Consider the following 13,032-nt stretch of genomic DNA (forward strand, 5'->3'; position numbering starts at 1 on the left):
GCGCACACTACAAGTGGCCAGCGATTAAAAATCGATTTTCGAGTTATCGTGCTGTTGAATACAGATAAAATGTAATAACAATAATCTATATTTATTAATTATTTTAATGCTCGTTCAATTTTGTTTTTTTGTCAGCGTATGACGTACAACGTACCTACTAATGTATTAAATTTATACATTATAATAAATTATATCAGAGCATTTTTTTGTAACTTGTGTTTTATTATTTAATCCCTAATCTTGTTTAGTCGTATTAAGTATAATTAATTCATTAAGAATATTCTTGTAAATATGATTTAGCAATTAATTGTTAAATTACTATACGTTTGATATTTATGACTATAATTAATATTAATTACAAATTAGTAATTAAAATCAACTATGTGAAAAAATACTATTTTTTTCATCGATATTATGTTATTGTCCAACAGCATTTTAAAATAATTAAATGATCAAAATACAATAATCTTCATTAAAAAATAAAAACCAATTATTATGAACTAATATTGTTAATAAAACAGCATACAAAATAAAGAAATGTATTGTCGGTATATAAATAAAATACAAAAAGTCTAAAGGTAGTCTTACGTATAACAATTACATAGATATTTTAATAAGAATATTTTACCTAATAGGATAATTTAATTAAAAATCTGGATCATTGTTTAAAATCTGATCTATGATCTATAATTAAAATCTGATTTATGTTTAAAAAATCCTATAAAATATACGCTATCGTTGACATTTTAAAAACTTTTAAACTAAGTACCCACGTAAGAAAAAAAAATATATTCATTGATATAATAATAATGCATTTTGTTTCACAAGAATAACCCTATCGGTACTTATTAGTTGCATTCAAGGAGGTATTAGTGCCTAATGGAAATTAAAAATTAGAATAACAATATACTATTATACTAATAATATATAAGTTAAGAACTTAAGATAGCTAGGAACATTTAATTTTAATTAGTTATTACTACAATACTGCTTGATAAAGGTACATTAATATTATTATATTATTATCTTGTCGCTATTGTTTAAAATTAAAAAAAAAATGATAAACAATTGAAAAAAACGGGTATAAAGAAATGAGTAAAAAATAATTTTTATTATTTTTATGTACTTTATTTAGTTTATATAGTAATATGCCGAGAGAATTAAGATAATCAAGTCGATAAATAACGGTCCAACTATTATGGTAGCAGCTACAAATTTATTGATCGATTGATGATTAGTCTGAAATTCAGACAATCCCATTGCAAAAAATAGTTCGTCGGAACTGTTTAAATGATACATAAGAGTGCGGCGAAAAACGCTATCAAAATTTATATCAGGAGCCAATTTTTTTTTTTTTATTAGTCTTTATAAAAATTTAGCTCAACAATTAAAATTAGGTACCTACCTATTACCTATATAATGAATAATAATCGTTTATGTTAGAACTTAGAACACACTAGTCCAAGCGGGTCACCCTTAAATTACTAATATACATATATTTAGGTATATTTGCTCAGTAAATTGTATGTTTATAGTATTCTTACGACTTACATACAACTCACCTATACGGCTATATGTAATTTTGACAATTTTTGTTCTGTAGGTACCTAATAATAAAAAATGGAAATATATGTTATCGGCTTTATAATATGTGTAATGGTTTATGAGGATATTCGATATATCATACATTCCTTCTTAAATTAATAAATTATTTCTATTTGATCAATAACAATTTGAGTAATGGGATATTGCTTTCGACGACAATTGTCACATACATACAAACATTGGCATTTGTGATAAATCTACAGGTCTACCGTATCGTGTTATTACATAGGTATTTAGGTGTGGCACATGTTTGTGACTTCGTAAGTTGCGTGTCATTCCTTTATCGTTTGTACACCGAAATTAAAAACTATCATAAATGGGTGTGGTACTTGTGTTTTGCAGGCCAAAATTTCGGGTACTTTAGTCCATTGATGGTCTGCGTACAGGGATAATGTCTCGGCAAAGTGAATACAAAAGTTGTTTGCCCTTAGATGATGTAAGCGACTAAAAATACGTTCATACCTATTGAAATGTCCATGCTTTTGCTTTAGTTAATATATTACAGCTTATAGTTTGCACACTATTTTATATGATTTGAAAATTATGCGAACGTCCCAAGTCTTTTCGTTGTATAGCCGTATAGGTAATTATAAAAATATAGGTACCGAGCTGACAATATGGTATGTAATTAATTAGTTAATTTTTATGATAAATAGAAAAAAAAAACTTAGTTTTATCTAGTCTTAGGTATTCGTTTTGCTAACTACATTTAAAGTGATTGTTGAAGTTGTGTATACCTAACTAGTTCAGAGAGATGTTCGCATATTTTTTAAAACACAATTCTACTTCATATATATCATAATCTTTTGATTAGGGAACGCACTGTGTTGACATATTTTGCCATTTTGGCTATAATAAATATTACAGTAAATCATAAATATGAATTATTTTTGTTGGGTAAAAATGTAAAATATATAGGTAGTTATACACTTATACCTAACTGTATAATAATTATTAGAACCAAGAGACCATGAGCATTTTCAAAATACCATACTTTTTTTTTAGTATTATACAGGATATTGATGCCTTTTGTACGCTTTTACCAAACTTCTTCATCTATCTCGGTCCATTACATCATCCATTCTGTTGACTCATCGATACCTGAGACATCCTTTCTCACCCTATCTAACCATATCTGACGAAGTTTTCTTGTTGGTTGCTTTTTTGTTTGGTTTCTGATCAGTACATTTCATAACAGACTTTCATCAGCCCGCCTCTACTGGTGCCTAGCCCACTCAAATCCTTTTTCCTTTTAGTAATAATATGATACCTATTTGGCTTGTCTTACAAATTTTCTAGTCCATCGTTTTTTTCGTTTCTCATACTTCTCATTTTGATTTGAACAGGCCCCCCGTGAATTTTCTGTAAAACATTTCTTTTGAAAGTAAGTAATCTATCTTCGACCTCCCCCCCTCACGTGTTGTGACTTATGGACCATAATATGTCTCACATATGCATACGCTGCTATCGGTCGAATACAGCAAGTATACCATTTCTCTTTCGAGGCATCGGTAAATTATTATGTTTTATTATTGTGGCATCGTTACACAAAGACTGTACCGTTAGCACAGACGCACAGTGTTTGATCCTTTGGATAGTAGCCTATCACCGAGGGTGGCAAAATATGTTTTATTTACAGTACTTACTCATTAGTCATTGTTAATTAAATTTCGTTATTCATGTTATTTTTTTATGTTTATGTTGATTCTAGAGTATTTAAGCTAACTACTTGTTCAATAGGGTAGGGCTCTACTTTTAGAGCTGCCTTGTTCATAACATGTCTAGTCACTACTACCCATTAGCCATTCGGTGGTATTCAGTTTTATTTTTGTTGATAACCAGACTCGTTCTGTGATCTTTATAGCTACATAATTTTAGGTTGATCTCCTAATATTACGATGTCATCTTCCTTAAGTAAGTACTACATTGTTGCATGCAGCTCCATCGTATGACTTTCTTATAATAAGAATAGGTACTCAAAAGTCAAAGTACCATACACAAAAACAATAAGCACCACTGCATATTGTTATTTGCTATCTTTTTTACTTAGAGAAGACGAACAATTTAGTATTAATAAATAATAATATCTTTATGATTGGATTATTAAGTTATTGTTGCAGTATGAAATTTATGCAGTTTCATTCCATGCATTCATCTGAAATAAATTTGTTTTCTTCATACATACATATCTATCAATATTGATGACATTTGAATAAATGTCACAGTATGAATACAATTATAAAATATTTAAGGAAAGCATTAGAATCAAGTTTGATTGAAATTGCACAAACGAAAAAACATTTTTCAAACTTGAGTTATTTCAAACAAAATATGGTTATAATTGACCGATAATATTTGTTGTAATGTGATAATATTGATAAATTGTTTATAATAACAATAGTATAAATAGAGTAGCGAGTAGCTAATGTTCAGTACACTTTATCAAGTGGATTTATTTACAAAAATATAAAATAATAACAGCAACTGTAATTTATAAAATACTTAAATACTTATATAATTTTCATTAAGGTGATAGCATCAAATGATCTAAAAACTACAACAACTTCAGATCCCCTAAACATATTGAAAGTTGATGAAGAATGGCTAGAGTCACAGTTATACAACGGTTACCGTGTATGGCACATTATTTTTTTCATCATGACCGTCTTCTTCACGCTAGGTACATTTCACAATTGCATACAAAATTAAAAATTTTTATGCAGTAAAATATTTTATAGTGGTGTTTATGTGCTGTTGTGTAAGATTTCGAATTCCCAGGACTAAACAAGAAATAGAAGCTGATTTTGTACGCCGTAAGATTGCTACAAAATTTTGCAAACAATTACGATTATTGAGTGATACCGAAATGGACAACATGGACCTGTTAAAAGGTATTAACTGTAATTAATGTAATGTATATGTGTTAATTTTACAATAAAATGACATAGCACTAAAACGACTTCAATCAGAGCTTGAAATTCCTAGCAATGAAACGGTAGAGGAGTCTGACGAAGTACTATCATCAACTAAAACTATTTCACCAAGTTTAAAAAAGTCTCCAAAATCATCAGATTTTGGTATGAGTGTTAAATTAGTATTGTTATCTTTTACCTAATTTTATTCAACAATTTTTAGATTCTTCTGTGGAAAAGCTAGACGAAGAACCAGAAAATGTACTCAGTGGTCGTTTAGCAACATTGGTCAATGTTTTGAATGTTATGAAACCACGTCGTAAACATACAGCTGATGAAATCACACCAAATCTTATAACAGTTTGAATTAAATACTAAAATGTCTTAGTAAATAAATAAAAAATATTATGAATTATGATACATTGTACACAAAGTTAAAAGCAATGACAATTTTAAGTAAATAGTAATAGATCTATGATGTATGTGGATCTACATGGAAACTGATAAGGCATAGGTTTTAATTTTGAATTGTCCATTATTATAATATATGTTTTGTTTTAAGAAGTTAAAGTTGTACTGCAAATATCAAATTCATTTTGAAGTTTAGTGATGAAACAAGATTTTAATATAAATAAAATCAAAAATATAATACCTATAACTCCAATCAAAAACAAAGGTTCATACACAATTATATTCTATAAATGTTAAAACATGCATAAAATGCAGGAGACCTGGTTACATTAAATGCATTATTAAATATTATTAATAATATTCTTTGGGTATTTAATTATGATAAAACAAAATTAGTTTATTTTTTTTTAAATAAATACATTGTTTGAACATAGTTATAATCATATTTATTTAAGATCGATACATTAAATTGCACTGCCCTATAACTATTTTCTTTTTGATTAATATAATATTTTTCTGATACAATCATACATCTACAATGCATAAATCTATATTTATTAATCACAGACATACCACATACTTAATCCAAAATCACTAATGAGATGTGATTAGTTGAACTTTAATGTTGAGACCACTTGATTGATTTGATGTCAATTCCTTCTTGATGCATTTCCCACAATGGACTAAAGTTAAGAGTAAATTATAATAAAGTGTATTTATAATTTATTAGTTAAGTATATTTATTTGAAAAACTAACCTCATTTCTCGTAGTCGTTTAACATGTCTTATACATTTTTCAGCGGTATATTCAACTTCATCCACGGTTGTAAAACGGCCAAAACCAAATCTGTAAGATATTAGGTGTATGAGTTATATAAAGATCTATTAGTATGTTTTTAAATATTTTTACTGGGGCTAGTGTGCTGTATGATTTGGGTAAGGTTTCTCAAAGTTTTATTTTAAAATAAATGTTTATATACAATTTTTAGATGTTAGTGAATATTTAATACATAATATATTTTGGGAATACTTCTATTATTCAAATAATAAAAACTAACAAAAAGATAATATTAAATAAATTAACTCAAACTGATAGTAAAATATAAGCATATAAGACTAAGAATTTAGTGAACACATTGTTTGATAACCACAGTATAAGTGCGATAAATTATTTTTACCATACTTATTGATCAAATATATTGAAACAGCAATATATAATTGATAAATAATTCAGAACACTTTATTACGTAGAACTGAGGGCAACCAGTACACATTAAAATTGAATAATAAGTAAGTAAATATATTTTTTGTTTTGAATTGTTACATACCTACATTTATTTTATTTCTATAAGACACGTCAAAATATTTTTGTTCTTTAATTCAGAATACTGGATGGTAAACGTCAGGGGCGAACACAGGAAACAAATTAAGGGGGGGGGCGTGGAATTTGTTTGAATTTTTTATTAGTAATACACCTGTAGGTCAAATAATTTATTTTTTGTTCCTAATATTTTAGGGGGGGGGGGTTAAACCCTCAAAACTTCCCTTGCGTTCGCCCCTAGAAAACATTGGGTACCCAGAACACATTAAAAATGTATACATTTGTTATTTTTGTTGTTGTTATAACACATAAATCATAATAACAGAATATTAAACTATTTAAAAAAAAAGATATTATAATTTATTGACTGAATAATAAATTAAGGAGAAAATTAATAATTTTCTTAATAGATACCGTTAAGCCCCAAAAATATTATATCTTTTAGTAAAAACACAAATGGTGAATAATTCTCACAATTTAAACTACATAAAAACATTTTAATTTTATCTTAAAACCAGTTTCTATTTATATGTATACAATTATAAAATTGTAAGGTTAAACTGAGTAGACAAATCATACTACCTAATAGAAGAATGTGCCAAGTCTTCATCAGCTCCAATAGCACGTAACACATATGAAGGCTCCAAAGATGCGGATGTACAAGCACTACCACTTGACAAAGCAATGTCTTTGAGGGCCATAAGAAGGGATTCTCCTTCAACAAATGCAAAAGACAAATTTAAACAACCTGGATAAGTATGAACATCATCACCATTGCGAATAACTTCTGGGAGATTCTTGGTAATTTTTTCAAGGAGTAAATTTGAAAGTTTTATCATCCATGCATGGTCATACTAAATAAAACATGATGTAAATGATTATATAATGAGTTAATAAACAAATTAATTGAATTTAAATATTTTATTAACCTCCATTTCTTGTTTAGCTATTCTACATGCTTCGCCGAATCCTACAACTATTGGTGTTGGGACCGTTCCACTCCTTAAACCTCGTTCTTGACCACCTCCACTCTGAAGAGGTTCTAAACGTACTCTTGGCTTACGGCGAACAAATAGTGCCCCGATACCTTTTTATAAAAATATACATTTTATAAATATCTATACAACATTAAAACTAGTTTTCAATTTTATACCTTTTGGTCCATATAACTTATGTCCACTTATAGACATAAGATCGATATTTTGATCATTAACATCAACAGTAATCTTACCAACAGCTTGAGCTGCATCAGTATGGAAAAACACCTTTTTGGACTTGCATAATTCTCCTAAAAAAATAATTTAATTAATATTAATACATTTTTTTACCAATTTTATTTTTAAAATTGTTTTCACCAATTTCTTTAATTGGCTGTTTTACTCCAATTTCATTATTTACAGCCATGATGGAAACAAGTGCAGTATCAGGGCGTATAGCAGATTCTAGTTCATCAAGGGAAATTATACCCGTAGAACAAACTGGTAAATATGTTATTTCAAAACCTTCACCTTCCAGAGCACGACAAGAATCCAAAACACATTTATGTTCCTATTCCACAAATAAAATGTTAATGTATTGATGGGCATACACTAAATAAATGAATAGTTGAAACACCAACCGTTTGTGTAGTAATAATATGTCGTTTTTTAGCTCCATAAAAATGAGCAATTCCTTTAATAGCTAAATTATTAGATTCTGTTGCTCCGGATGTGAAAATTATTTCTTTGGGATTGGCACCTATCAAGTCTGATATATGCTAAGAATATTTTCAAAGTTAAAATCAAAAATCAATTAATTAAAATAATATAAAAATAAAATACCCGTCTAGCTGTTTCCACAGCTTCTTCGCTTTCCCAACCATACATATGTGTACGAGAATGTGGGTTTCCATAACTATGTGTCATGTAGGGCATCATAGCATCCAAAACTCTAGGATCCTGAAATTAATAAAAATATCTCACAATAGAAGGTATAATCAAAATGATTGAAACATTTATCAAGTTATACATTTAAACAGACATGGAAAGAAAATGGGGCTATCTCCCAATATGCGGTCTACCTCTGTTTTGTGTACTACGTAAAAGTCCCCACACACTGCAGCGGTAGCGGTGGCGGTAAAATTAGTCCGGACGCAATTTACAGCCACCGCCAAGACAAAAGAATTTTACCGCTACCGCTGCAGTGTGTGGGTACCTTAACTATAATTATGAGTACAGTATGCGGTCTATCAATGTTATGGTGTTCTACTTATAGCTGGGAATCCATTTATATTTATTATCTACCAATTTATGTTTTATCTTAATTGTTCATAACAATATATATTTTATCATGCAACAATACAGTTCATTCAGATTCCTGGTTTGGATATAAAGGTTTATCTGAAAAATGCTATGTATATGAAACAGTTAATCATTCAACAAATGTTGTGGACCCTGAAACTGGTGCCAATACGCAAAGAATTGAAAGTCTTTAAAAGCCTCTTAGACATTAAATTGTTAAGAAAATGTGTGGTACTAATGAAAACCTCTTAGAGAGGTACTTAGCGGAGTATTGGTGGTGAGGATTAAATAAAACTGATAACATTTTTGATACTTTCCTTAGAGATATCAAATTATGGTTTGTGGATAATTTTGTAGATCCTTAATATATCAAAACATATTTTATTTATACTTTTAACAGCTATTTGAAAACTGTGTTTTAATGTAAATTATAGTATAACAATTATAAATGAATTTCTTAATAAATTTGAATTTTTTTTTATACTTTTAATATTATTACGGCAGACCACGTCCATTTTGGTAGACCGCATATTGGGAGATAGCCGAAAATGGAATACTTTTCCCTTTATTACTAGGTAGGTACTACCCATGCCTGGAAATTATTTTAACATCAATAATACTCACCAAAGGGGTTGTGGCTTGTGCATCTAAATACACTGGTTTACCTTTTAAAAATCCCATTCTGGAAGCAACTTTTGTTTCTAAAAAATGAAAAAGACATCTTTTATTAAAGTCATCAGTTCATTACCTATATTGATAATACATTTTTCAATTTTCATTAAAGTCAAAGGCCACATAATATATTTCAGCTTGCAATGTTAGGTTAGATATAAATATAGTGAATCTTATATTAATATTTGTCTCATTGAATTAAAATTATCATTCACCAATGTCATCTGGAGTAACACTTACCTTGTTCGGTGGTTTTTTGTGAAAAATATCTGACAAGTTTTGACAAATTCTGAACATTGACGTTTCGGCAAGCCATTTTGTCACAGTGCACTAATTAATATTGAAATTTGAAATGTAAACCGAACTCAAGTCGTTTATTATATTATTGTGTAAGAAATTAAAAATTGAAAAATGAATTGGGTTTTTATGTTAATAGTTTGGGGTTTTTAAAAATATTAACTTCAAACTTGCACGGTATGATGTTATTCTATTGCATGACGTTATCACACACTACACAGATTGTTAGTGTTATCACTATTATCGTTGAGTACGAATATTATTCTGTGGTATGAACACGCGTAAGACAGACAATATTTTAAATGCAGAATACCTTTAAAAAATATTAATTTAATTAAATTATTACGTACTAGGTATCTTAATATGTGGCACAGACTAAGAATACCTTAGTCCGCGGTGATTGTAATTTTAGTAATAAAAATATAAACTTATAACCATGACAAAAAATATCATTGATTAAATTAATTGAATTTAATATATTTAATTTAATGTAGGTACCTATTATAGACGTAGGTGAGTATATTAGATTAATTCAATCATCAATGTCCCCTAATGGCTGTAACTTATAGTGGTTCTCTATATAAATGCAACCACAAATCATAACAAATTTTAACAAAGGTGGCCTTTGAATAATATTGGTACCTATGATATATTTTAAAAATTTATTTTTCTTTTAATACGTTTGCCTGGGGGCACCCGGGCGTAACACGATTCCGCCAAAAGTGTAACTTTCCCTTTTCCACCATTACCCGTTTCCACCAAGAGAAGTTCTATATACTACGCTTATAAGTTACATTAAAAGCTGTTAAAATGTAATAAATTAATATACAACATAATAAAAATGTACAAATATAATAATAAAAAAAAATATACAGTAATATGGTATAAAAGTTAGAGCGAGACAGCTAGTAATAATATAATTGTGTTCCGGTATTAACCAATTTTTTAACCTATATCGTGTTTAATTCAATATAATACACTAAATGTATTAATTAAAACATAATATCGTTATAAATTTCAAATACAATTTTGTGCAATCTATATCATATAATCTTCACTATTATAAACATTATTATTATAAGGTAACATATACATTTATATTATGTTGTATATTAATTTATTATTTTTTAGCAGTTTTTAACATAACTTATAAGAGTAGTATATATGTTACGGGCCAAGTGGAAAATTCGGGCAATGTATACAATGCCCGGGCATTGTACACAGTGACCGGGCATTGTATACAATGTCGAGGTATATTGGGCAATGTAAATTGTGAAGTATTTATACAAATAATCTGCATAATATTATTTTACCTAATCAATGATATTATATACTAATAATTATTATACTCGTTTATATGGTTATTTATATAAGAGTATTACAATTTTTTTTTAATTAATTAAATTTTAAATGTATTTAAAGGTAGGTAATGCAATAAAATATTAAGTGCATAATGTTCAGTTATATGATATTATACATGAAGTTCATTTGTCTATTGGACATGGAGGTAGAAATAGAATGGAACACGAGATTAATAAAAAGTACAAAAATATAACTAGAGATGTAATAATGTTATACTTAAATAATTACGAATCGTGTAAAAAGAAGGGAAGTACAGCTAAAAAAGGGTTGGTTGTCAAACCAATCATATCTCCTGAAATGAATTCTCGCTGTCAAATTGACTTGATCGACATGCAAGCACAATCAGATATCGATTATAAATTCATATTAGTTTATCATTATTATCTAACAAAATATATTATGCAGATTATTTGTATAAATACTTCACAATTTACATTGCCCAATATACCTCGGACATTGTATACATTGCCCGAATTTTCCACTTTGCCCGTAACATATAACTCGTCTTGGTGGAAACGAGTATATTGGTAGAAAAGGGAAAGGTACACTTTTGGTGGAAACGGGTACCGCCCGGGCACCCACGTCCCTTTTCCAATTTTATTTGCATTAATTTTACTTTGGTTGATTGTTTTTCATACATGTTTTAAACATTGATTAGCTATATTGATGGGAAACCTCTGATTAATCTTACGTTAATAAACTAATTATTATTGTAGATAATGTTTTGGGTTTAAGAATCGGGAGATTATAGATTGCAGTCTTCAGTGTATGTAACAACTACTATAAAAATTACCCTGAATTTTTTTGTTTTGCTTTTTTTAAAATAAGTTTGTTTGCAGGCACCCTGCACGTTCCTCTTCCAAAGATTTGAGCATTGAATGCCATTTGCATAATTTTTCTTTAATGGACTAATAACATTCAATAATTGACTCGTTTCTGTATTCAGAAATAAAATAAATCCATAATTCACAATGTTTTTACCCCGTTCATCGTGAGAATATGGTTATTTCGAGCATTGGAATGAATCTAAGATGTGTGGATTTGTTTGATTGCGGCAATGTCAAAACCGTTTTGAATTGTGCGCAACCACTTTCTGTCGCAAATGAAGTATAGTAGGAATGAGCTAAAATTTATAGTTACCTAAGCCTTTAGGACGATATCGAACACTCTAGTAATGTACCTATTTTGCCTATACAATTCGCCGGGTAACATTTTTGGTTTGTGCCTAAAATATAAAACAATATTATAATAATATATTACTAGCTTATTTAAGCCAAATTGTTTATTATTTTTACTTTCAAAAATATCGTTATTTTTACGAATAAATTGTTAATGAAGTCACTTCATAAAAATCTAAAATTAAAAATTATTCAATAATATTTCATATGAAAATGTTTTAATTGCTACAAGTTAGAATTAAAATATTCTTCTAATCCCGTTAGATGTTGTGCAAAAACTATCAACACAAATGTCGTATGGAAATACATCAATAGTCAATAGTTAAGTTGATTTCATTTATCTTGTTGGTTGTGGTCAGTGGCGTCACGAACATTTTATTCTTAGGGACAAATACTGAAGCTATCCGTAAGTTGTAACCCACCCACCCACACATAGAACTAAAACCTGCTGATGCATATATTTTTTTTAATTATAAAATAAATATTGATATTATTTTACTATATCAATTAATATTAATGTATTAAGTTACCTAATATTGAACCTATGTTCTTTTAACAAATTTAACGTTGGCAGGTTAGTAAACTATTTTAATATATTCAAAAATAACAATATTAAGAATATATATATATAATATTAGTAAAACATAAATCATTCTACATAATATGTGACTACTAGACTACTTATGAGTATAATAACCTAGTTAACATAACGTGAAAATTATTCCTCACTCAAAAACGTACTTGTGGGGAGGGGGACTAGTGCGGTTTATTTCTTGTCCCAATATCAATCTGCGGAACTTTGCAATCTACTAAATTGACTCCGTTTACCTTAACAAACTATAAAAAATAATTTATAATTAATTATAAACATTAATTATAAAATGTATACAACATGTTTTAATATAATTTATTATTGTCATTTAAGTAATTTAATATCTGGCTAATAATCCATGAAAATAAAAGAGGTGCCAACGTATACACTGCCGCCTTTTCAT

At 28.5% G+C, this 13,032-nt stretch overlaps 2 protein-coding genes across 5 annotated transcripts; one reads left to right on the forward strand and one right to left on the reverse strand.

The window, feature by feature from the left end:
• The first annotated feature begins 1,852 nt into the window (after positions 1-1,852).
• LOC111035870 (transmembrane inner ear expressed protein) lies at positions 1,853-4,922 on the forward strand. 2 transcript variants are annotated; one of them, XM_022317683.1, is made up of 5 exons: positions 1,853-2,041; positions 4,135-4,285; positions 4,344-4,496; positions 4,554-4,682; positions 4,741-4,922. In XM_022317683.1, exons 1-5 carry the CDS (start codon positions 1,997-1,999, stop codon positions 4,881-4,883), a joined length of 621 nt encoding a protein of 206 aa, XP_022173375.1. In that variant the 5' UTR covers positions 1,853-1,996; the 3' UTR covers positions 4,884-4,922. The 2 variants fall into 2 exon arrangements, with proteins under 2 accessions (XP_022173375.1, XP_022173376.1); XM_022317684.1 differs by lacking the exon at positions 1,853-2,041 and adding an exon at positions 2,103-2,225.
• On the reverse strand, positions 4,353-9,810 carry LOC111035869 (cysteine desulfurase, mitochondrial). 3 transcript variants are annotated; one of them, XM_022317682.1, is made up of 11 exons: positions 9,441-9,516; positions 9,153-9,229; positions 8,070-8,186; positions 7,868-8,005; positions 7,605-7,797; positions 7,403-7,537; positions 7,179-7,336; positions 6,832-7,103; positions 5,686-5,775; positions 5,509-5,611; positions 4,353-4,486 (listed from the first exon to the last, which is right to left on the reverse strand). In XM_022317682.1, exons 1-10 carry the CDS (start codon positions 9,514-9,516, stop codon positions 5,548-5,550), a joined length of 1,320 nt encoding a protein of 439 aa, XP_022173374.1. In that variant the 3' UTR covers positions 4,353-4,486; positions 5,509-5,547. The 3 variants fall into 3 exon arrangements, with proteins under 3 accessions (XP_022173374.1, XP_022173373.1, XP_022173372.1); XM_022317681.1 differs by having other exon boundaries at positions 5,502-5,611; XM_022317680.1 differs by lacking the exon at positions 4,353-4,486 and having other exon boundaries at positions 5,358-5,611; positions 9,441-9,810.
• Positions 9,811-13,032: the final 3,222 nt, after the last annotated feature.

The sequence above is a fragment of the Myzus persicae genome, unplaced genomic scaffold (genome assembly GCF_001856785.1).
Source record: "Myzus persicae strain clone G006 unplaced genomic scaffold, MPER_G0061.0, whole genome shotgun sequence".
In the NCBI taxonomy this organism is placed as follows: Eukaryota; Metazoa; Arthropoda; class Insecta; order Hemiptera; family Aphididae; genus Myzus; species Myzus persicae.